Source organism: Pteropus vampyrus, unplaced genomic scaffold (assembly GCF_000151845.1).
Source record: "Pteropus vampyrus isolate Shadow unplaced genomic scaffold, Pvam_2.0 Scaffold46, whole genome shotgun sequence".
Taxonomy (NCBI): Eukaryota; Metazoa; Chordata; class Mammalia; order Chiroptera; family Pteropodidae; genus Pteropus; species Pteropus vampyrus.
Genome location: NW_011888827.1, coordinates 4,804,010 through 4,826,113, shown reverse-complemented (window position 1 = coordinate 4,826,113; position 22,104 = coordinate 4,804,010). Strand labels below are relative to the sequence as shown.

Genomic DNA, 22,104 nt, shown 5'->3' with positions numbered 1-22,104 from the left:
TTTGAAACTTCTTACAGAAAAGTACTCTATATTCTCTTAATTTTTAGGTTGAATTTTTATCATTCTTAGTCACAATTGCAGAAAGCAGTTCCAAATCTAAATTTATTTTACCATAATCATGACATTTTCCAACTGTCTCATAAATTTGCAGCATTTGTTAAAAGGGAGACTAGTAAAGCAAAATGTGTCACTAGTGCTGAAGAAAATGGGCCTGTGGTAATTAGTGTGCCATCTTCAAAGACAAATTTAGTGCTTGGAATTTAACGTAATAATTGTACCAGCGAACAGTTATTGAGGGCTCACAGTGTGCCAGCCTCTGCGCTCAGCGATCTAAGCATGTTCTCTCTTTAGCCCCACCCTTAATATTGCTGTTGTTCCCATTTTCTAGAGAGAAAGAATAAGCATTAGAAAGGTCTGAAAGGTAATTTGATTACGGTACGTGGAGAAGCTGAGACTCAGCTCTCTGAGGTACAGGTGTTGGGTGTAGGCACTGTTTATATCCTGACTTTACAGATGAGAAAAATAGGCATAGAGAGGTCTCAGTGATTCGGTTTAGCTCAAAACAGCTAACAAGTGAAAAAACTGGTATTCAAACACAGGTCCTTCTAACTCCAGAGTCTAGCTATATCACCTGTCAGTGTTTATACTAAATTTTGACATAATGTGAGTTGGAAGTCTGCCGTTTACCTCTCCTTTTGTTCATACACAGAAGGGGCAAAGATCAGGAAGTAGCGCAAACGGATGTTAACTGGCAAGACAGGGAAATGTTAAGGGGACAGCTGGGGGCCTGAAATCATCAGTAGCAAAGGGAATCTCACTTTATTCCATTTTATTATTTTAGGCCATCACACCAAAGCAAGAGGGTTTCAGGAGAAAGTGATTTACCCTCCCCAAGTTTCACAGTCAGAACATTTATTTACATTAGTTTCCCAAAGTCAGAAACTCAGCCTGTCAGCCAGAGTCTCCCCAACTCCCCAGGACCAAACCAGTCCCCCACCCCAAATCAGTCCTCTGCTAAGTAACCAGAGTAAATTCATTCGGCTAATTCCCTATTTGTATCTATTACCGTGCACTACCTTCTATCCTAGTATTTGTATTTTACCATGTCTTGTTTTACAAGCTATTGTGTGATGGTCCTGGGCGAGAACAGTGTTTTTATTCTTCTTTACAAAGAGTACTGTAGGAGGCATGCAGTTCTTGAAAAGCAATCGAAACTCAAAGCTCAGAAGACAAACTGAAATCTTTAAAAATACTTTTGTATTCTAATAAATAAAAAAACGAACAAAAATGTGATGGTCGCTGATTTTTCTTTAATGTGTGTGTGTGTGTGTGTGTGTGTGTGAGTGAGTGAGTGAGTGAGTGAAAGGGGGTTCTCAGTAATATATTCCAGAAAATTCTATTCTTTGTTAAAGTGAATTTGTAATATTTATAGATTTATATTACAATTTGTGGTGTTCAGTCTTCATTAATTATATTTTATAGACCTTTTAGGAGTAGGGAAAAGGTAAGATGAGGAAATTGAAGCTGTTTATTTTGTTAAAAATCATATAATTGTGTAAGCCGCCATTTGTAAGCAAGAACTAGTATAAATGAACAAACTTTTTAATACGAATGTTAGAAAATTGTGTTCACATCCAAAGTTTAATTTATAATTTTTTCAACACTATTTGTACTTTACTGTAGGAAAGATACTTTGTATATTTGTGTGTGTGTATGTGTGTGTGTGTCGGTGTGTGGGTATGTTTACTGGAGGAGACAAAGAACATGATGTTTTCTACACTTAGTATCCCTTTGGCACTTAAAATAACAGGATGTTTGCATTTTTCATGGACACAGTATTCAGATCAATTAGCCACTCCTACTGAGAGAGGCACAAACAAGATTCTATTTGCCAGCAGCTGCATTTTTAATAACATAATTTCGAGTTTATATTACAGTGAATAATTTGGTGGTTTAGATCACACTTATTTTTCCTTTAAATAAGTTTTTAGTATGTCTTTATTACTTCTAAAATATACATATAATTTAAGAAAAACTATTACTCTGTACTAGTTATATTATTTCTACCTCATATTGGCAGGTAAGTAGAAGTAATGACAAAAAGTAAGACCTTAAATGGTATTTTAGCTGCTCATTTCATGAACACTGTCACTGCTGTGTCACAAGTGTTAAAACAAAATGTTAAATACTAAACTGCCATCAGTTGTTGACTTATGTTCCTTCATTGTCTAAAAGGGAGTTTTATGAATGGGGCATTACAGCGCTGTATACATTTACATTCAGAGACCAGTTGTTAACTTTTTAAGTTAATAACAGTGTATTTAAAAAATCTCGGTGAATAGTGAAGCCATTCATTGTGTTCAAGGATTTTTCCTTTCTTCAATGATATGATTTTCTTCTTATTTGAAAGGATATTTAATTGCATTGCTCATTCACTTTTAATATTTAATAATAATTTTATTAGCTGTATAGAATGAGAAGGGCAAGACTTGCAATATCTAGTGCCGGTCATCAATTTTTTCTTATCATGACTTAATGAATATTGTAATTACAAGGAGAGACAGAAATATAAATTAGCTTGGAAGCTGGTTGAGACTTGCTAGTTCATTGGTGTTAGCTTGGTCAAAACCCAGAATAGGCACAAGGAGAAAAAATATGCATTGGGGGTACTTTAGAAGCTCCGGCACAAAATTTTTGTGAACTACTAATCATTCCTCATTTTAAATAATGAACACAGAGGCTTTGAATAAAGTTATAAGTGCTGTGAATAATAATTCCTACTGATTCCTCAGCAGTTTGACAACTTACATGACTTACTCTTGGAATGTATATGTGATTTTAATCTCTTATTAATGCATTTTGACAACTTTCGTTGTTTTCTTAAATATTTCTACTGTTATTTGCTTTCAGCTAAGACAAGAGCATGAGTTAGAGTGGGAAAACTTGGCATAGCCGTGATCGTAATAGCACTTACTTAAGCAGCACCTCTCACCTGAAGTTTTCAAAATGCTTTTGAGAACGTTTCATTAGGTTTGTGAGATGGAGGTCAAGGAAAGAGTTCTTTGCAGGCATCATACATTTAAAGCATCTATGGAAATATAACCCAGGCTATGGAGAGAAAATGATTTTCATTTTTAGTGATCTAGAAATGGATATGTGTATTAGATGATTCCTAAATTTTGAGTGCCATTTGTTCAAAATGGAAGCAGATATTGTTGAATTTAATGTTTGTAAAACTATTTTAAAACAAATCATTTTTAACTCCCTCCAGCAACTGCTTCGAGAAAGACAGCAGATGGCCAGCCGTCCCTTTGCTTCTGTCGATGTAGCCCTGGAAGTAGGAGCCGAACAAACAGACTTTCTGCGAGGGCCATTAGAGGTAGGAACAGTGATGCTGAAAGTGGACCGCTGTGATTTGCATATTTATATTGCATCTCTAATCTGCATCTGCTTGTGAAGCCAAACAGAGTCTGATTATCTAGAGTTGACAAGATTCGGCTACGTATATTATGCCATTTTCGAGACACATAGTTTTAATAGTATGACATGAGCTGTAACAAAAGCCACCGGAGAATCTATTAGCCTAGGCAAGAGTGACAGACGGCTCACCTGGCAGCCTTTCCCTGACAGATAGGAGCTGAAGGAATTTACGATATAGGTATGATGGAAGAAACCGAGCACCTATAGTTAGCCCTTAGAGTGCCTAATGCCCCTTAGTTAACAATTCACATCTATCTTTATTAACAAAGTTGATTATAAAAGGTAGGTGGAGATGAGTTGCATTTTAATTACATAGTTTCACTTTTGAATATTGAGAATTGTAGAATGCAGTGAATATTTTTGTGGTAGTGGTAGTATTAGTATATTCTTTTGTTGCAAATGCAGAAATAGAGTATGGTGAAACAGAAGTCATTTCATGCAAGTAAATGTGGTATTAGAATCCTGAAATTATTCCTGAAATGGTCTGAAAATAGCAATCCCCAAAGAGGAAAAATCCACAGATTGTAATTAGTGACTAATCAAAGCATTTTGAGGCATAGTAATTTAATTGTATGTTAATTTTTTAAATTTATATTTTATGTAAAGTAAGATGGTTAAGTACGATGAATAAGAAAGACTGTAGAGTGGAAATATTTTTTTCCCTTTTGTAGAAATGCTCTTATGAGACTAATTTCATGTTGCTATTTTCATATTTTGCTTTTCTTCAAGGAAAGCAAGAAATATAAAAAAAGAGCCCTTCAAAAACCTAAGTACAAATATAATTGATTCTGCCTTTTGCATTTTTGGTTATTGTGAAAAAATAAAACTAAAGCAGACCTCATGGATTCTATACAAAGGGCCAGTATTTAAAGGACGTTTCCCTGTGAATGTTTTTTAGCATTTGTGTTCTTGATTTTTTACTATGGTAGGACTGATTACTGGTTGCCATGGAAGGTTAGAACATTAGGAAGTTTACGTGTATATCTCTCATTACTTGGAGAGGAATTAGAAGAGAGACAGAATGATTACATGAAAGTTACAGGAAGTGCTCTAATTTCATTTTGACCCCTTGTTTCAAATAACTTTAGTAAAAACCCTTTACCAAATAGAAAACCCGAACTATTTGAATCCAACTTTTTTTTTCCTCCCTCATCTGTTTAAAACATTCTCAAATACTGCTAAAACTCAAGTAACAAGAGAAAAATTAATGTAAAAAATACATACAGAGGCCAAGGAGGAAAAGTGGTAATCAAAGAACTCAAAAACTCACAAACTTAAGGAACAAATGCAGTTGTGTGTGTGTGTGTGTGTGTGTGACCATGGTTTGCCAGTTGCTGCTTAATGGTGTTCAAAAATGTATTGTTAGGTGTATATGTGCTCATAATCATTCTGCTTTATTTTTTTCAATTTTTATTTCCTTCTTTATTATTTTGATGATTTTTAATCTAAATTTTATTTTGTTGAGTTTAAATTTTTCTCCCTTTACTTTCTTTTAGTTCATATCTTCCTGGTAGTCTTTCTTTTAATCCTTTATTTCCATCATTTTTCATTTTCTTTTACATGTATTTTTTGTTTCAGAAAAGACTTAGCTTTTTGTTTTCACTCAGTAAGTCTGTGTTTTGATTGGTAAACTTAATCTATTTACATTGACAATAATTACCCTTCTACCAAGGCTTATTTTATGTACTCCATTGTGTGTGTATGTGTGTGTGTTGTTGTTACTAGCTTTGCTTCTTTTTAGTGTTTTTACCCAGCTTCTTTTGGATCAATTGATTGTCGTCTACTAAACTAAGTATTTCATATTCTGTTTCTATGTTTCTCATTTTTACCCCTTACTTCTGAAGATTCATAGTGATACTTATTTTTCCCTAGCAGTGTCTAAAATTTATTTATACATATTCATACCATGTCCATCTCAAACGAAATTAATACTTTAGCATGCTCTAAACTCCCTCTGTTCCTCCCACCTCCTATGTTAAGTGCTAGAATTATTGATCCAGATATTATAGATATATTTTTTCTTTATTATGGCATGTCTCAATAACAATGAACTCTCTTTTGCTACTTTATATTTTATATCTAGCTTTTGGAACATGTATCTCTTTTATTTTTTTAGAAGAGTAAATTCTCCAAGAGGTTTTCTCAAAAAATACTTTATGTGTCATATTCTTTGAGACTTTAAATGCCTACCAATATATTTATTTTGTCCTCACTTGTAGATAACAGTTTAATTAGATATAAAATTTCATTTTGAAGTTCTCTCGTTCTCCATTTTCTCAAGTCTGGTGTCAGTTTGAGTCTTTGTCGTTTGTAAATGATCTCCATTTTCTTTTTGGCATCTTTCAGAAGTTTCTCTTCTTTCTCAATGTTATTAAATTCCTCTCTGCTATGTATATATTCTTCTATTTGGCACTCTATGAACCTTTTCAATCTGCAGACCTATGCTTTGTATAATTCTGGCTAATTTTTGGTTGCTATTTTAAAAAAAATATTTCTTACTCTCTTCTCTCTCCTTCTGGAATTCCTGCTAGATACTCTTGTCACTTCTTTTGTCACCTGTACTTCTTAACTTTTCTCTCATCATTTCTATGTTTTCTGTGATCTCTTCCTGACCCCAGGGACATTCCTCAGTCTGGCATTCCAGTATATTGATTTTTTCTTAGAGTGTATCCTTTCTGCTGTTTAACCCATGAATTGACGTCCTATCGACAATTACATATTTTGGTGTTAATATATAATTGGCTTTAAGTTGGCTTTTCTTCACACTGCTTGTGGATGCTTCATATTTTTAATACCTTCCCTTATCTTTCTGCAAACATTTATTATATTTACTTTAAATATTGTTCCATGTCTTCCGTTATATTTGATTTCCTTTGGTATAGCTCGCTTCATTTTTGTCTTTCTTGGTTCTTACAGTCTTCAGAAGTCTCCTTTATTTTTTCCACGTACACATATTTCATTTTCGTTACTGATATCCCTTTAAGAAGATGGACTCTAGATCCTGCTCTTACAGGCGCTTAGCGGTTGGAGGTGAGGAAGCTGGCCATAGTGTATAATCTGGTAACAATCACTACTGCTCATTTGCCACAGGTGTCCCTTTGACTGTAGAGAAATTTCTAGTCCCTCCTTCCTAAGCATTATTCTTATCACATGATAGCCTCTCTCTGACGTAACTGCCAGATCAGCAGTTGAGGTGGGGAGGAGTGAATGCTTAGGGGTTGTCTAGCCTCCTGCATGTTTAACTATGTAATTCCTCACTCAAGCTGGGTCTAGAGCCACTCTACCTTTAGTTTGCAGTCTTGGGTGGGCACTGGACAGGTTTTGCTGCTTTCTTGCTGCACGGCAGGCAGGGTAGACATCCATCCATCCAGGACAGTGTGGACTCTGGTCCTCTCCTACTGCAGGTCAGTATTTACTCCCTACAAGAGGCGTAACCACTTCCTGTCTTTTCAAGTGTTTCTTCAAGATCTTATATGAATTGCTGAGTATGTCCTGGGAGTTATCAACCTTCCTATTCCTTATATGTTAGCTCTACGTTTGAACTCAGAGGAGGAGACAAATGACTCATTCTGTTTTGTCATTTGTTGGCTGCAGGACCATATGTGCTTGTGCTTTGTATTTCATAAAACATTATATTAATGTTAGTAGTCTCATTGTTTTTCTCACTTTTCTTATATAAATAACTGGCATGCCTCTGTTTCATTTGTATCACTTGTTTTTAGTGATATGTCAAAGAAGAAAAATATTTACGTGCATACTCTCATTTAGAAAGCCCTTTTATTTGGGAATCAAGTAATATTTATTAATATATAGCATTGTTGGTTTTTTGGTAACAGCTTTATTAAAATATAATTTAGATACCATACAATTCACCAATTTCAATCATACAGTTTGGTAGCTTTTAGTGTACACAGAGTTGTGTAACCATCATTGAAATTAATTTTAGGACATTTTCATCATCCCCAAAAGAAACCCCACACCCTTTAGCAGTCATCGCCACCGACTGCCCCATTTCCTCCAGCCGTCTTCCTCAGCTCTAGGCAAGCACTGATCTACTTTTTGTTTTTATAGATTTCCCTCTTCTCTGTTTTCATTCCATTTTTATGTAAATGGAATCACACACTGTATGGTCTTTTGTGACTGTTCACTTAGCATATGTGGCAGAGGTTCACCTGTATGGTGGCATGTATCAGTACTTCATTCCTTTTTATTGCCAAACAATCTTATATTGTATAGATATAGCACATTTTTCTAATAAATTCATCAGTTGGTGGACACCTAGTTGTTTCCATTTTGCGGGTATTCTGAAACATGCTACTTTGTGTGTACAAGTTTCTGTGTGAGCTTATGTTTTCGTTTCTTTTGGGTATGTAACTATGAATGGAATTGCTGGGTCATATGATAATTTTTCATGACTTGTTGAAAAATCTGTTTTTTTTCCCCACTGAATGATCTCGGGATCTTTGTCGAAAATTCGCTATAAGTGTGAGGATTTATTTCTGGACTCTGGATACTGTTCCATTAATTTATAGGTCTGTCATAGGACAGTACTGCACTCTCTTGATTACCATAGCTTTGTAGTAAGTTTTAAAGTTAGAAAATATGTGAGTTCTCCAACTTTGTTATCTTTGAAGCTTGTTTTGGTTCTTCCGAGTCCCTTGAATTTCCACTTAAATTTCAGGATATGTTTGTCGATTTCTGCAGGAAGCTTGCTAGTATTTTGATAGGACTTATGTCGAGCCTATAGATCAATTTGGGGGACTATATAGTATTTTAACATTCACTTAATTAAGGTAGTAGTTTTGTTAATTGAGTACCTCCATTCTTAAAATCCTAAATTCAGTATCAGTTTCTTTCATCTTGGTAAATGATTCTGATTTCTGATTTTTAAAATTCCTTATGGCCACATATGTTCAGTGATCTCAAGTAAATCAATAACTTGAAATTTTTTTAAAATTTGAGTTGAAAATATTGTTCAGTTGATTTTTTAGAGCTTAAATTCTTTGTTTACTTCTTCTTGTAAAAATTAAACATTAGAAATAAATCTCAGGAGCTAATTGCTAATTTGTTCCTTTAACATACTTTAGAAAATAATAGAGGTAGAAGCAGAATATTTAAAATTATATTTTATTTTCTCCTTTGGTAAGCATCTTACTAATTATTATTAAGTGGAAGTTATCTGTCTGTGGAAAATATACCTGTGTATGTATGTATGTATGTATGTGTATATACACCTGTGTATGTATGTATGTATGTATGTATGTGTATATACACATACATACATACATACATACATACACAGGTATATATACACATACATACATACATACATACACAGGTATATTTTCCATTATCGTAGTACACTCAAAGCTGCCCCAAATCTCTTTTTTTATGTACATAACAGTACGATGTGGTTTATCGATTTGCTTATACAGTGAATTCTGAAGCCTAGTTCTATTCTGAAATAATGTTAAAGATTTTATTTAAACCTAAAAATCAAAGTAATTTTGAAGTTCCTCTGCTGGGTTTTTCTTAAAATTCGGTGTTTAACACAAAACCATGGGGTTAGCTGGCTATTACTGTTCTGTAATATTTTTTGAGTGTTCATAATACGGTAAGTTAAGGAATGGATTTTTAAATTAAATTCAACTCTTATGTGCCACTCTGAGGTCTACATCTGTATAATAAGGAGGAGAATGTAAGGTGCAACATGAAATGAATTAACCTTCGATACATCTGTCTCTAGGTAATTGTGTACTACTATGCATTGAAATGTCCACCTATTCTATGAAGTAAATGTGTTCTTGAAAGTTTTTGTGTATAAATTATGTTTTTTTAATGAACGAGGAGTATTGAATCTTTATAGGACCTTCGTGTAAAATTCTAGGTGTTGAACCTTTTGTGAGTGAAAAAAGATTGATAGTATGAATAATCACCCTTATCTATTAGCAAGTCTGAATCATTGTATTTTTCTATATTATAGTGATTAATTAAAATACATTTTTAAAATTTAATAGACAGAGTGTAAATTTATATACAAACACAGTTTATTAGTTGGTTTTAAACTTATCTTAAAAAGAGGATTATTTTTGTAGTAATCGTGTGACCTATAGTGTATATCTGTCATTTTTCTTCTACCAACAATAACATGGTCATTTATGGTAATCATTCAATAGATTTTTCTGGACCGCTTCCTATGTGTCAGGCACTGTCCTAAGCACTTACTTGAAAAACATCTGAGAACATAACAAAGAACACTGTCCTTGTGAATTTATATTCTAGCAGGAGAAGATAACTTATTTAATATGTTGGGGGGTGATACGTGTAATGGAAGAGAAAAAATAAAGCAGGAAGGGAGTTTGGGATGCTTTGTGGCAATGGGGAGGTTGCGCTATATTGAAATGGAGAGATTGTGCTATATTGAATAGGTTGTGCTAAATTGAATAGGGGAGGTTATGCTATATTGAATAGGGTGGCCTAACTGAGAAGGTGAGATTCGATCAATCCTTGAAAGAGGTGAAGGAGTTAACCAGGCAGGCAGCAGGCTCCCAGGGAAAGTGTTCCAGGCTAAAGGAATGGCTGGAGCTGAGGCCCTAGGGTGGGGCGTGCCTGGTAAGTTCATGGAGCAAAAGCATCATTGGTGGGGAGGGCAAGACACAGGGAAGGCAGATGATATAGGGCTTTGTACACCATTGTAAAGATTTTGATGTTCAATTCTGCGTGAAGAGGTGAGCCAGTTGCAGGATTTTGAGAGAAGATGGACATATTCTGACTATTTTTAAAAGAATCACTCTCTCTTTCGGTCTGAGAACAGTTTGAAGGGCGATGTCTTCATGTGGTTCCCTGAGAAGCAAACACCGAGATGAGGCATTTGTTCATTTGGGATTGAAGACTATGCTGTTAGGAACTGGAGCCATGAGAAAGGCATGGAAGGCAGCCATTCCCACTACGGACAGCTAGAGCGTAATTCCATTGGAGAAACTGGGAGTCAGGGTAAAACACATGTCAGACCGTGGAGGCCAGGAGCCGTGGAGCTAATGCTGCATTTCTTCCCCAGCTCCTTCAGTCAGTGGTTGAGGGGTACTTTCTAGGAGGCTAGAGAAAGCCCTCAAGTGAAGAAATGCAGGCTTCGGCAGGAACACTAACATGCTAACTGAGAGGTATGGAAATCAACCAACAGTCTCTGCAACTAGGGCCAAGGATAGAAGCAGAGAGACTGGTTAGGAAGCTACTGTAGGAATCCAGGCAAGAGATAATGATGGCAAGGCCAGGGTGATAGCCGTAGAAACAGTGAGAAGTGGTCAGATTCTGGACTATATTTTTAAGTTTATCGTGAGTATAATGTTCCCATTTCGAAAGTCTTTACAATGACTTTGTAAGGTCCAAATAGAAAAATAGGAAATGATTTTCTTTAATAGGCACCGTAATAGCTCTAGAATTTCCGATTCTGTTGTATTGATTCAGTGGGATGCGTGATAGTCTCGTTCTCTCTTAGTATGTCCACTCAAATAACAAAACGTGTGCTTTTCTTAAGTAACTGATAGAAACTATGAGAAACAGGCAAAAGCACCTCGTGCCCCTTAAGTGACTTAGATTGGCTGGGCTTTTAAGATACGGTGTCACACTAAAAGTATAGAATACAATTTGATAACAAACAATTTAATTATAACCTTTTGAAAAGATGATGGTGTTAATAATGTACATTAGGGAATGAAAAAACCTATCATGCGTTTTGGGGAGAAGTGGTGGTAGGAAGGAAGGAGGAAGGGAGTTTACAGTTTTATAAACTTCATCTGAGTCCTTATGTGTCACCAACTGTTTATGCTGGAATATTATTCTTTGCTTCTATTTTATTTGTAATTATTTTTTAGCCAATTATTCTTACCTCATTACTTATATGAAAAATTGGAAAACACTTTAATGACTGACAATAAAGAATTTGTTAGTTAATTTATTATATGTTACACAATGGTATATAAATTGTGATCTGTTTTTTTTTTCTTTTTCCATAAACATAGAAAAGCATCTGGTCTAATAAATTCTTAATAATAATTGTATCTAGGTGTGCGGCATATGTAGGTTATTCTCTTTGCGATCCATGTTGTCCTTTCTGTTATTGCACATACTACTTTTTTTAACAAGGAAAAAATTAAAATAATCATAAAGTTAAAGTATAAAATGCGGGTTTTTCCCCCAAATTTTTATACTCTTATAGCTAGTTATTCAAAATGAATTTTTCTAATCATTTCTGTTTTAGGAAACAAAACTTATGTTTATTTCGCATATTCTGGACTTCCCTGTTACCTTTATAATTTTTTTATTTAAGTATAGTTGATATATGGTATTCTATTGGTTACATTAGTTTCTAGTGTATAATGTAGCGATTCGATATTTTTATACCTTACAATGTGATCACCCCACTAATTCTAATAATCGTCTTACCCTGTTACCTTTTAACCCACCATGATTAGTTTAAACACATTTCAGTTTTTGAAAATGTAGATGACCTTTGGGCATTAGTGCTTAGGTGTTTATCAAGCATGTACCAGAGAGAGCTTTTCAGTTAGTAGGAAAGAGGATTTACATGCCAAGGAAGGATTTTGAACTTGAACTTTCTATGTCATAGGAACAAATGAAATGTTTAAAATGAGTTTAAGACACAGTTTTCAAAATTCATTTATGTACACTATGTCAATCTCATTTGAGCCTTAGGTGAATCTTATGAAATAGGCAAAGCAGATTTTGTTTTTTTCTATTTACTATTGAGGAAACTGAGGCTCTGTGAGCTTAAGACTTTTGTTAAAGATCATGCATTTAGTCACCAACAGAGCAAGAACCAGGTTCTGAATCTCAGATTGGCCCAAGAGTTTCTCTCTCACTCCATTCTTTAAATGTACTGACTTTAGTCAAATTGAGACTGTATCTTAGCCCCTTAATGTATGTATGGAATATTTTTTCTGTTAAAGCATTTAATAACCATAAAGTTACTTAAAGTTCACGTAGTATTCTTTGATTCCAGGTGCTCAGATACTCATGTAATCGAGACAGTTTAGCCTAGTACACTATGTAAGAAATCTCTCACCCAGGGTGACAGGCACACTGTTCAAGTCCACACTGGACACAGTGAACAGCTGTCATGCTAAGAGCATTACTGATTTTGCTTCAGAGCAGCGGGAGCCCAGTTCTCCGCTGTGGAGAACAGCCAGCGGCCCCACTGTTAACTTCATTCCAAGCCCGCCATGTTCGTGGACAGCATTTCCGGTGTGGTACAAACAGCTTATTTACTTTTCCCTGCATTTCTTATTTTTCAGAGTGTTAGAGCTATCTTGTGATATTTGATGTTTTAATTATTATATTAACATTTACTGTTAATAGTCTGACTTCGTAGATAAATCCTCATTGTAAAAAAATGCAGAAATAATCAAAATTAAAATTAAAATCTTCCATAATCCCACCACCCATAAATATTCACTGCCATAACTTCTATATCCTTCCAGTAATAGTTTCATACACATAACTTTACAAAATTGAAAGTATATTCTCTATGTGATTTTAAATTCTGTTGTTTTCACAGTTTGATTTTGAAATGCCATGTTAATTATTTTGTAATATAACTTGTTTGCTTATTTTATTGTCAGTTAGTTTAATTCTAATTAACAGTAGTCTAAATAAGGCTGTCATTAACTTTTATACATAACTCTTGATCCTAACCTATAAAATAAAAATTGCTAGATCAAAAATTATGACCTGTTGTGGATTTTGAAATAAACTGCTTATTTACTTTCCAGAAATGTCCTTATTCATACTAAATTTAGCAAAGTTTGGGAATTTCTTTTTGTTTGCATCTTTGTCAAAAATGATCGTAGAAGCATTTTAAAAACGATTTTGTTAATTTGATACATGATACGTTATCTTTTCTTAATCAGATTTGTTACTAGTGAAATTATTTTCTATTCTTTAACCATTTATATTTCTCCCAGTTCATTTTATTGACCATCATTCCCATGTCCTCTTCTATTTTAGTAGCATTTATTTATTATTTATAATATTGATTACACAAGGTATTATTTATTAGTTACAGAAAATTTCAAAATGATAAAATAGCTTGTTTAATATCTTCATCTTTTGGAACGTTCTTTGCTTCTTATTTATAAATCAAATGTATTAAATATTTGTAAATTTTGTTATGAATATTTTCCCTTCTGAGTATTGCTATTAAAATTTTTTTCTCTATATTTTCTATCAATCAGAATACCTTAGTAATATTTTCAGACATTACCCTTGCTTTCTAGTTATCTTGAATTTTCTCTTATTTTTCCTTCTTTGCTGGCTTTCTCTGGAACTGAAGATTTTAAAAAATTATTATTTCCTTTGTTCTTCACCTGATTTACATGTTATATAATCTATTTTCTCTTTTAGCGATTACTCTTAAAATTTTAATAGGCTTAGTTTAAGTCTGAAATTAGTAAACATTTCTAGCTCTTTCCAAACGATATAAGAACCTAAAAACAACTTAAATCTTATTTCCAACTTTTATGTCGTAGTTATCTTATTTGTAGTTCTTTGAGTTTTGTCATATTTGAATTAAACGTTATGATTATTGTTACTGTTTTACATGATCAGTGTTTTTAAATTTTCCTAAATATTTGCTATTTTCTGTGCTCACTATTCTTCTTGGCATTAAGAACTTCCTTCTGAAATAAGTTTTCATCTTTCTTTTATTTATCTTTAGAAATTCCTTTAGCATACATCTTTGAATAATAAACTCAGCTCGCTGCTCACTGCCCCTCTCTTCATTCTCACTCAGTGTCTTGGAGCATCCATATTGCTTATGATCTAAGAAATGTTTTGAAAATACACTTTATCAAGCATCTAGTTATTCTGCAGTGGGAGAGCCATACTCAAACATTTTGTTCATATGAAAAATTTTCTGGCTTTTGGCTTTCATTGTCACAACCAAGAAATCCTCTACAGTATAATTCTCGTTCCTTTGTAGTTAATCTAGCTTTTCCTTCCAATGGCTTTTAAAATCTTTGTCTTTGGTGTTCTGCAGTTTTACCATGGCTTTCCTAAGCATAAATTTATTTCATATTTTTCCTGCTTGGCATATTTTGTCCTTCTTGTGTTTAACTAAAGAATATAAATATGAAAATGAACAACAAGATAAACAAGGGTCTCATATGATAAACAGAAACATTTACAAATACAAAAGGTTTATAACCCTGATCACCTATATTTATAGTGTCTGCCATTCAGCAGAACAAATATACTACTTAAGGGTATAATCATATTACAGTTGTACAGCAGTCTTGCAAGTAAGAAGTGGCCGTGTGAAGTAGACTATAATATCATTTATTAAAAAGCCATAAATACAGGTTAGTGATTCTTGGAGGCAGTGTTCCAACTCTGATTAAAAAAAACTGAATTTCCAACCCTATCCTTCACCTTCTCTCTGATGAAACAGATAATATATAGGACCCATCAAAAAAATTGCGCTCAGCAGATTATATCCACTGCAACCAAGAACACACTGTGACACACAGTAGGGTATTTTTGTGTACTAGCAGAAACTTCCAACACTCATTTCCTATGTGTATGTTAAAATATTAATGTTTACTATATCAACATGAAACTAATATTAATATCTTAATACTGGTTAATCAGTAGCAACAACAAAAAACTAGTTGTAATATTTTTGGCACCTTTTTCTAACCTTTAGATTGTCTTTGAGCATTTCTTGTGTGGTGATAATATACACTATTTTGTGATTCGTGTTTAAATATTTTATTAGACTGTAGTTCCCTATGACAGTTGTTATTACAGTAAATTTATATTTCTGTTTAATATCTTTTTCCTTACACTTCATATAAAATCAGTTACTAATCGAACTGGTATTTCCTACTTCTTTCCATTACTTGCGTTAGTAGACAATCTGATCAGATTCATATCCGCAAAGAAATAACTGACTGTAAAAATTCTACAAAATACTGTTAGATCAAACAGAAATCTTATAAAGTGAAATCCCAGATATTGGAACTATACTGCTAGGTATTTTATATGTAGACTCTTAGAAACCAATAATGTTATACTCTAAGTAAACATTTTCATATTTTCTCATACTTTGCTTTCCTGGAATATAAAATAGCAACCAGGTCAAAATTTAGGATCTCAAATCTGAAATTTTACCTTAAATCTTGATATACATTTTTCTTTTACTCAGCGGTTGTAGTTCTGTACTTTTCATACCAGAGACCTTTGTTCATATTTATATCTTGTAATTTTGTTCATATTTATCGTAAGCCTCTTAATTTTTGGTTCATGAAGAAAGGCTCTGGATTAACCATTAATGGTGGCATATAAAAATATCGCAGACTAAATCCATTAAATAAGAAATAAAATGTTAATTTAAAGATTAATGATTAACTTTTATAGTAAACAAATTTAAGCATACAGAGAAATGGATCATATCTCCCAGCTTAGCAACTGCTGACTCATACATACATAGCTAATCTTGCTTCATCTCTATCCCCTCTTCCCCACAACCTCCCCAGTGATTATTTTGAAGCAAATCCCAGGCATCAAAGATTAAATTTTAATTGAATCTCAAGAGTTCTTGATTTATCACATTAGTATTGAAAATAACTATTATAAAATGTTTAAATTTTAAAAGTTAATTTCTACTGTTTATTTCTAAGGTCGTATCAGTCTTTTGGTTTGACCTGTTTATAAGTAAAAATGTAAAGTTGTGGCTAGGTATATTCTTCCAGGCATTTGTTCCATAAGCAATGGGAAATTACCACACCTGAATGGGGATAAAACCTCATTAAGTGAGATTGTTTTACTTTATTAGCATATTGTTGTGTATATAGTTGCTTTAGTAGCATTGTATAGACATTAAATTGTAAGAACTGCAGGTTTTGCTTAATGGAAAGTGCTACTTAATTTAACAGTATAAGCCATGTGATCTGTTTTTTATTTACTATATTATATTTTTTTAAATTACACATAGACTGTAATCCTAGGAGTACTTTCCTAATTCTTATTATAATACTGATCTAATTTTTTTCACTGAGAAGCTCAACCGAACTGTGTAACCAGTTTTAATTAAGAATAAAAAAAGAAAAAGAAACGTCACATCATTAGAAATTCTGATTTTTGCCACTTTAACACAAAAGACCATGAGCGATGCGGGATTAGTCAGATGTGAAAAATGATAAGCAACCATAATAGGGGCTGTCTATGACAAACTACAATAATTGGGGAAGTAACCTTGACATATTTCCATCCAAGTATGAGTATCTATAGTTAATTATATTCCAGACAGTATCCATTACCAAAGATGTAGGGCCAAATTAACTTTAATGTTGCACTCTTCACAAGACATTCCATAGCTAGCAATAACATTAAGATAATGCTGTTAAAATAAGAATTTCAATTATAAGGCAGATGAGACTGTGAAAAACATGACAGCTTTAATGAGCAGTAGGAGTTGGTATTCACTTTGATAAGGAACATAGTTATCATGGATAGAAAGGAAACAAAATACAGCCTGCAGCCTTTTCCTCTTGTGTCACATCACCCTCTATGGATAGCAGCCTTTGGGTTCAAATTCATTTCTATTCATTCTCCCAGATTGGTGCCGGGATGATGATCCTGTGAATCTTTCAGTTGCACCTTCAATTTCTGTAGTGCTTCACTTTTCCAAATAGCTAAAAGCATTTTATCTTGTTCTTATCACATCTTTGTTAAAAAAGGAAGGGAATTAAGGTGTGGGTCCCCTCTTGCAGGTGGGAAAACTAGATCAGTAACTCGGTGGTAACACTGGGCGTAGATTCAAAATACTTGAATGATCACCAAGTACTTATTAAGATCACCAAGTACTTATTAAGAGGATGATTTTAACCAAGGCATACTTAGTGACAATTACCTGAGGATAGTATCATTCTTTGTGTTGTATTAAACATACCCTTGTTTTTTACTTTACAGTCGTAGGAAGAGAAAGAATTGGTGAATACCACTGGTGGGGATAGTAAGATCAGAAGAGAACAAGGCTGCCATTGATTGCTGTGCGTGTTTGTAGTCCTTAAGCATGGAGCCACGCCCTACTATCTTTGTTAGGCCAGCCTGTGAGGCATGTATAATGTGGTGTTATCAGCGATCTACTGGTGTAGTTTAACACAGAAAACAACCCCTAGAGCAAGCTGGCCCTGTTGAGGCACACTCTAGCCTGCCCTGAAGCTTCAAGGCTGTTTTATACAATTCAGGAAAGCTAAGAAGCCACCCTGCTCATCTGAGCTATAATTCATTTGATTAGTCTTAGTGATCACCTGCAGGGATTGTAGTTTCTTCTTGTTCACTTGGAATTCTTCCATTTCATGTACAAATGGAAAATATTCTTTAAACAAAGAATAAACCTATATGATAATTTTAGCTATTTTTAAAGCTCTTTTCTGCTTCTAGAAAATCCTAAATACTATTTTGGTTTTAATTCATTCTATGTATCACTATTTATTCACCACTTATATAATTAATATAAACATTTTCCTCAATATCTTTATAAATACATTTCTCATAAAGCATTTTCAACCATATTGCTTGCTCTCGAGCATGACCAATTTTCATAATCTTTACTACAATATGCTGTATAATACCCATAATACCGGTGCTGTCTACTCTCATATTTACTTAATCTTTCATCAAAGGGAGCATGGCTGATGCCTTTAAGTGAACCAATCGATTATACAGCATTATGTTTAGCTTCCACAAGCAGAAATTTTGTTTTCTCCCTTAGGATAAACCTTAATTCTAGAAACGAGCATTCCATATAGATGCAGAATGTTCATTCACTCAATACAAATGTGTTACAGCTTACTTAATAGTTATTTAAATGATAGATCTACAGAGTAAATAAAATTGATAAGGCAGTTTATTAGCATTTATGATTATTTTAAATATAATTACAGTGAAACCGATCTAAATTACAAATATTACAGTGACTCTTTCGAGATGAACCACAGAACTCAAATTCAAAATCGATGTTCTTAATCAGTTAATATATTGTCTAACAAAATAAATAACAATACCATATTAAAGAAATGACTTTGCTAAACAGATCTTATAGTTTTTAAATGTAAAAACACAGTAGATTTCAACCATATTCAAATAATTTTGTTTTTTTAATCATATCAGTTTTATTTTCTTTCCTCTTTTATCACTAGAAATGATGAGCCAAGTTTCCAAACTAAGGAAAACTCACTATTTTTCTTCTTGTTCACCGTTTTTTTCCTGTAAATTATACATAGAAACTCAGCATTGCCATTTCCTGGGCTGCTTTTGTATATAGCCTTGTATTAGTATTGAAAATATATATTTAAATTAGATATAAATATATATATATTTAAATTAGACTTCATCTTTAAGTAAAAAGTAAGTGAACTAAAAATATAATAAAAGACACATAAGCACTAAAAATTTTGAACAAAAACCTCACTATGTGTTTTTTAAATTATCTAATATCACCTTCAGACATGTAATTAATATTATCACCCTTAGAAAACGTTTAAAACAGGTCTTTTGAAAATGTCATTTCAGCTCTCACACACTCCTTTGGTGGAGAATAATCAGTTCAACTCATTATTGATCAGGTTTAGACCTTAGTAACCGGTACTTCTCTTGGATGAATGTTATTTTAGAATCAAAAGAGAAATTAAGAGGTATGAAAACGAAGCCAAACATGTGGTCATTTTACCGCTAACATAAAGAATATTAAATTTGAAGACAGAAGACTTCAAATTCCAGTTCCAGTTCTACTTTTCACTTATGCAACCTTGAGAAAGCACCTTAAGTATTTCTGAGCTTCACGTTCCTCATTTATAAAGAAGAGGTAAGAAATACCTTCTACGCCTAGCACTCAGAGTTCTTGTTGTATAGAATAAGGTTTGAACTCAGTATTGCCATCTAAACAAAGGATTTTGGCAGAGATTTACTGTCCAACATTTTTATTTATACATTTTTAATAATGATTTATTGATTATCCTCAAAGTGCAAGCAACACTGCTGGACACTAGGGAAATAAAAGAGAATAATATAATACCCAACTACTTCAAATTTTATTGAGGAAAACATGAACACATAATGAAATGCTTTAATTTCAGTCATTAACTTTGACTTGTTGGTTGAGCGTTTGCCAAGTACAAGTAATTATTATATTAATGAGATATTACAAATTTTAAAAGAAGATCTAAAATGAAACAGAATGAAAAATCTAGATATAGATCAAATTATGTGTGGAAATTTACTATATGAAAAAAGTGGCATATGAATCATTGGAGAGGGGATGGGCTTCTCAGTAAATGACATTGGGGTAACTGAAGAGCTATGTGGAAAAAGAGAAAACAGAATCTATTTCAAATATAGAATCAAATGCTAAAATGTTCTAAAACTCAAATGTAGAAACCACTGTGTTACTAGAAAAAAACAAAGGTGAATTATTCCATAACCTGAGAGTGACCAAAAGTTTCCTAACTATGACTCAAAAGCTAGAAGCAATAAAGGGAAAGATTAATAAAGTTGACTATAAAACTTTTAGTAAACTTTCCATGGCCAAAAAATTAAAAAGTAAAATAAAAAATGAGGAAAATATTTGAAACTTATATCATAAACAAAGGGTCAATATCCCTAAAATAGAAAAGAGCTAAAATTAAAAGGAAACAAAAAGACCAATAACTCTATAAAAATGGACAAGAGATATAAACAGTTCACAGGAAAAGAAATGAAAAAAGGCATAGGATATAAGAAAATGGAGTCAGATTCACTCATAATAAAAAATGCTAATTAAAATTAACTGAGATTACCATTACTTATCAATAAGATTGTCAGAAACCCAAAGATTGACAGTATACTTGTGGTGGACAGACTAGGCCCTCGAAGATGTCTACACTCTAATCCCCAGAATTTCGAATGCAAAAAGGGACTTTGCAGATGTGATTAAGGATCATGAGATGTGGAAATTATCCTGGATTATCTGGATAGGTTGAATGTAAGTACAAAGGTCTTTTTCAGTGAAGGAGGAGAGTCAGAGGAAAAGATGTGATGATGGAAGCAGAGGCCAGAGAAATGTGATCGCTTGGCCATGAGCCAAGGAACACTGGCAGTCTCTAGAAAATGGAAAGACAAGGAAACCGGTTCTACCCTAGCTAGAGCTTCTGAAAGGAAAAAAGTCCTCCTGACACCTTGGTTTTAGCCCAGTGAATCCTATTTTTTGACTTTTGATTTCCAGAACTATAAGATAATAAGTTTGTATTGTTTTAATCTATTCAATTGGTGCTGATTTCTTACCATAGCATTAGACAACTAAAACAATACTCAAAATGGAATGTTGTGGGAAAGCAGGAACTTTCATATCTTATTGGGAATGAAAAATGTACAGCTGCTATGAAAGATAATTTTACTATATTTACATATACATTTACCTTTAGATCCTGCAAACTCACTGTTAAAAAATGTGAAAACATATGCAGAAAGCTATTGCAGCACTATTTGTAATAGCAAAAACAACTGGTAACGACCCAAATATCCATTAATAGTGGGCTAGTTGAACGAAGTGTGGTAAAACATTGTACTAAGCAGTTATTAAAATTATTTCTATAGCTAGCTATGGAATGATCTCAGCCAGTATTGCTAAATGAAAGTAGTAAGCTAGAAAGAGTATGTATAGTATGTTACTGTGTGCAAAGAAGGGGGAGAATGTAAATATGAAAAAATACACACAAATTTTATTCTGAAAACTGAAAAAATGAAATAAGGGTGTTTTGTGTTTTCATAGGGCTGAAAAGGGAACAGCATGAAGGGAATGAGGATGGCTGGTAGACCTCTCCAAATGTACTTTATTTTGCAGATATGACCCTGGAACCCTATAAAAGTGTTATAGTTATAAAGCAAAATTAAATAAAAGTGGGAAAGAGAGCAAGCTCTAAAAAATCCACCTCCGAATTACCAAATTAACCTCAAGTGAGAGAGAGTCAGTGGCAAAACCACGCAGAGAGGACCTATTTCAAATGATTTTAAATATACAGTATTTGACTATATATCCTTAGTGGGATATACCTGTTAGACAAAATAAAAAATAAAAAAACCTACAAATAAATTTATTTTTATTAATTGTCAGATATAATATATAGTATTATATTCAAATTGTACTGTAGCATACAAGTAATTAGTATCATTAGGTATCAAGATTTTCAGTGTAAGAGAAGAGATACAAAAACTCAAAGAAGTAAAACAATAAATTTGAATTGGCAATATTTCTATGAATTCATGGTTTATTTTTCCTGTTTAAAAAATTCTGGAGGAACTTAAATGCATATTACTAAGTGAAAGAAGCGAATCTGAAAAGGCTATATATACTGTATGATTCCAACTACATGACATTCTAGAAAAGGCAAATCTCTGCAGACAGTGAAAAGATCACTAGTTGCCAGGGTGTGGGGTGGGGAGGGAGGACTGAACAGGTGGAGCGCAGTGGAGTTTTAGGCAGTGAAACTACTCTGTGTGATACTATAATGGCTGACACGTTTTTACACATTTGCCCAAACCCATAGAAGATACAACACCAAGAAAGGACCC

The 22,104-nt window shown here is 33.3% G+C and overlaps 1 protein-coding gene across 3 annotated transcripts in view; it reads left to right on the top strand.

Moving 5' to 3' along the window:
• The window catches only part of ATRNL1 (attractin like 1), a 572,934-nt gene that overhangs the window by 368,615 nt on the left and 182,215 nt on the right, over positions 1–22,104 (top strand). For all 3 annotated transcript variants that reach the window (XM_023530113.1, XM_023530111.1, XM_023530112.1), the window contains one exon: positions 3,272–3,379. In XM_023530113.1, coding sequence (XP_023385881.1) covers positions 3,272–3,379 — 108 coding nt within the window. The remainder of the gene's footprint in view (positions 1–3,271; positions 3,380–22,104) is intronic.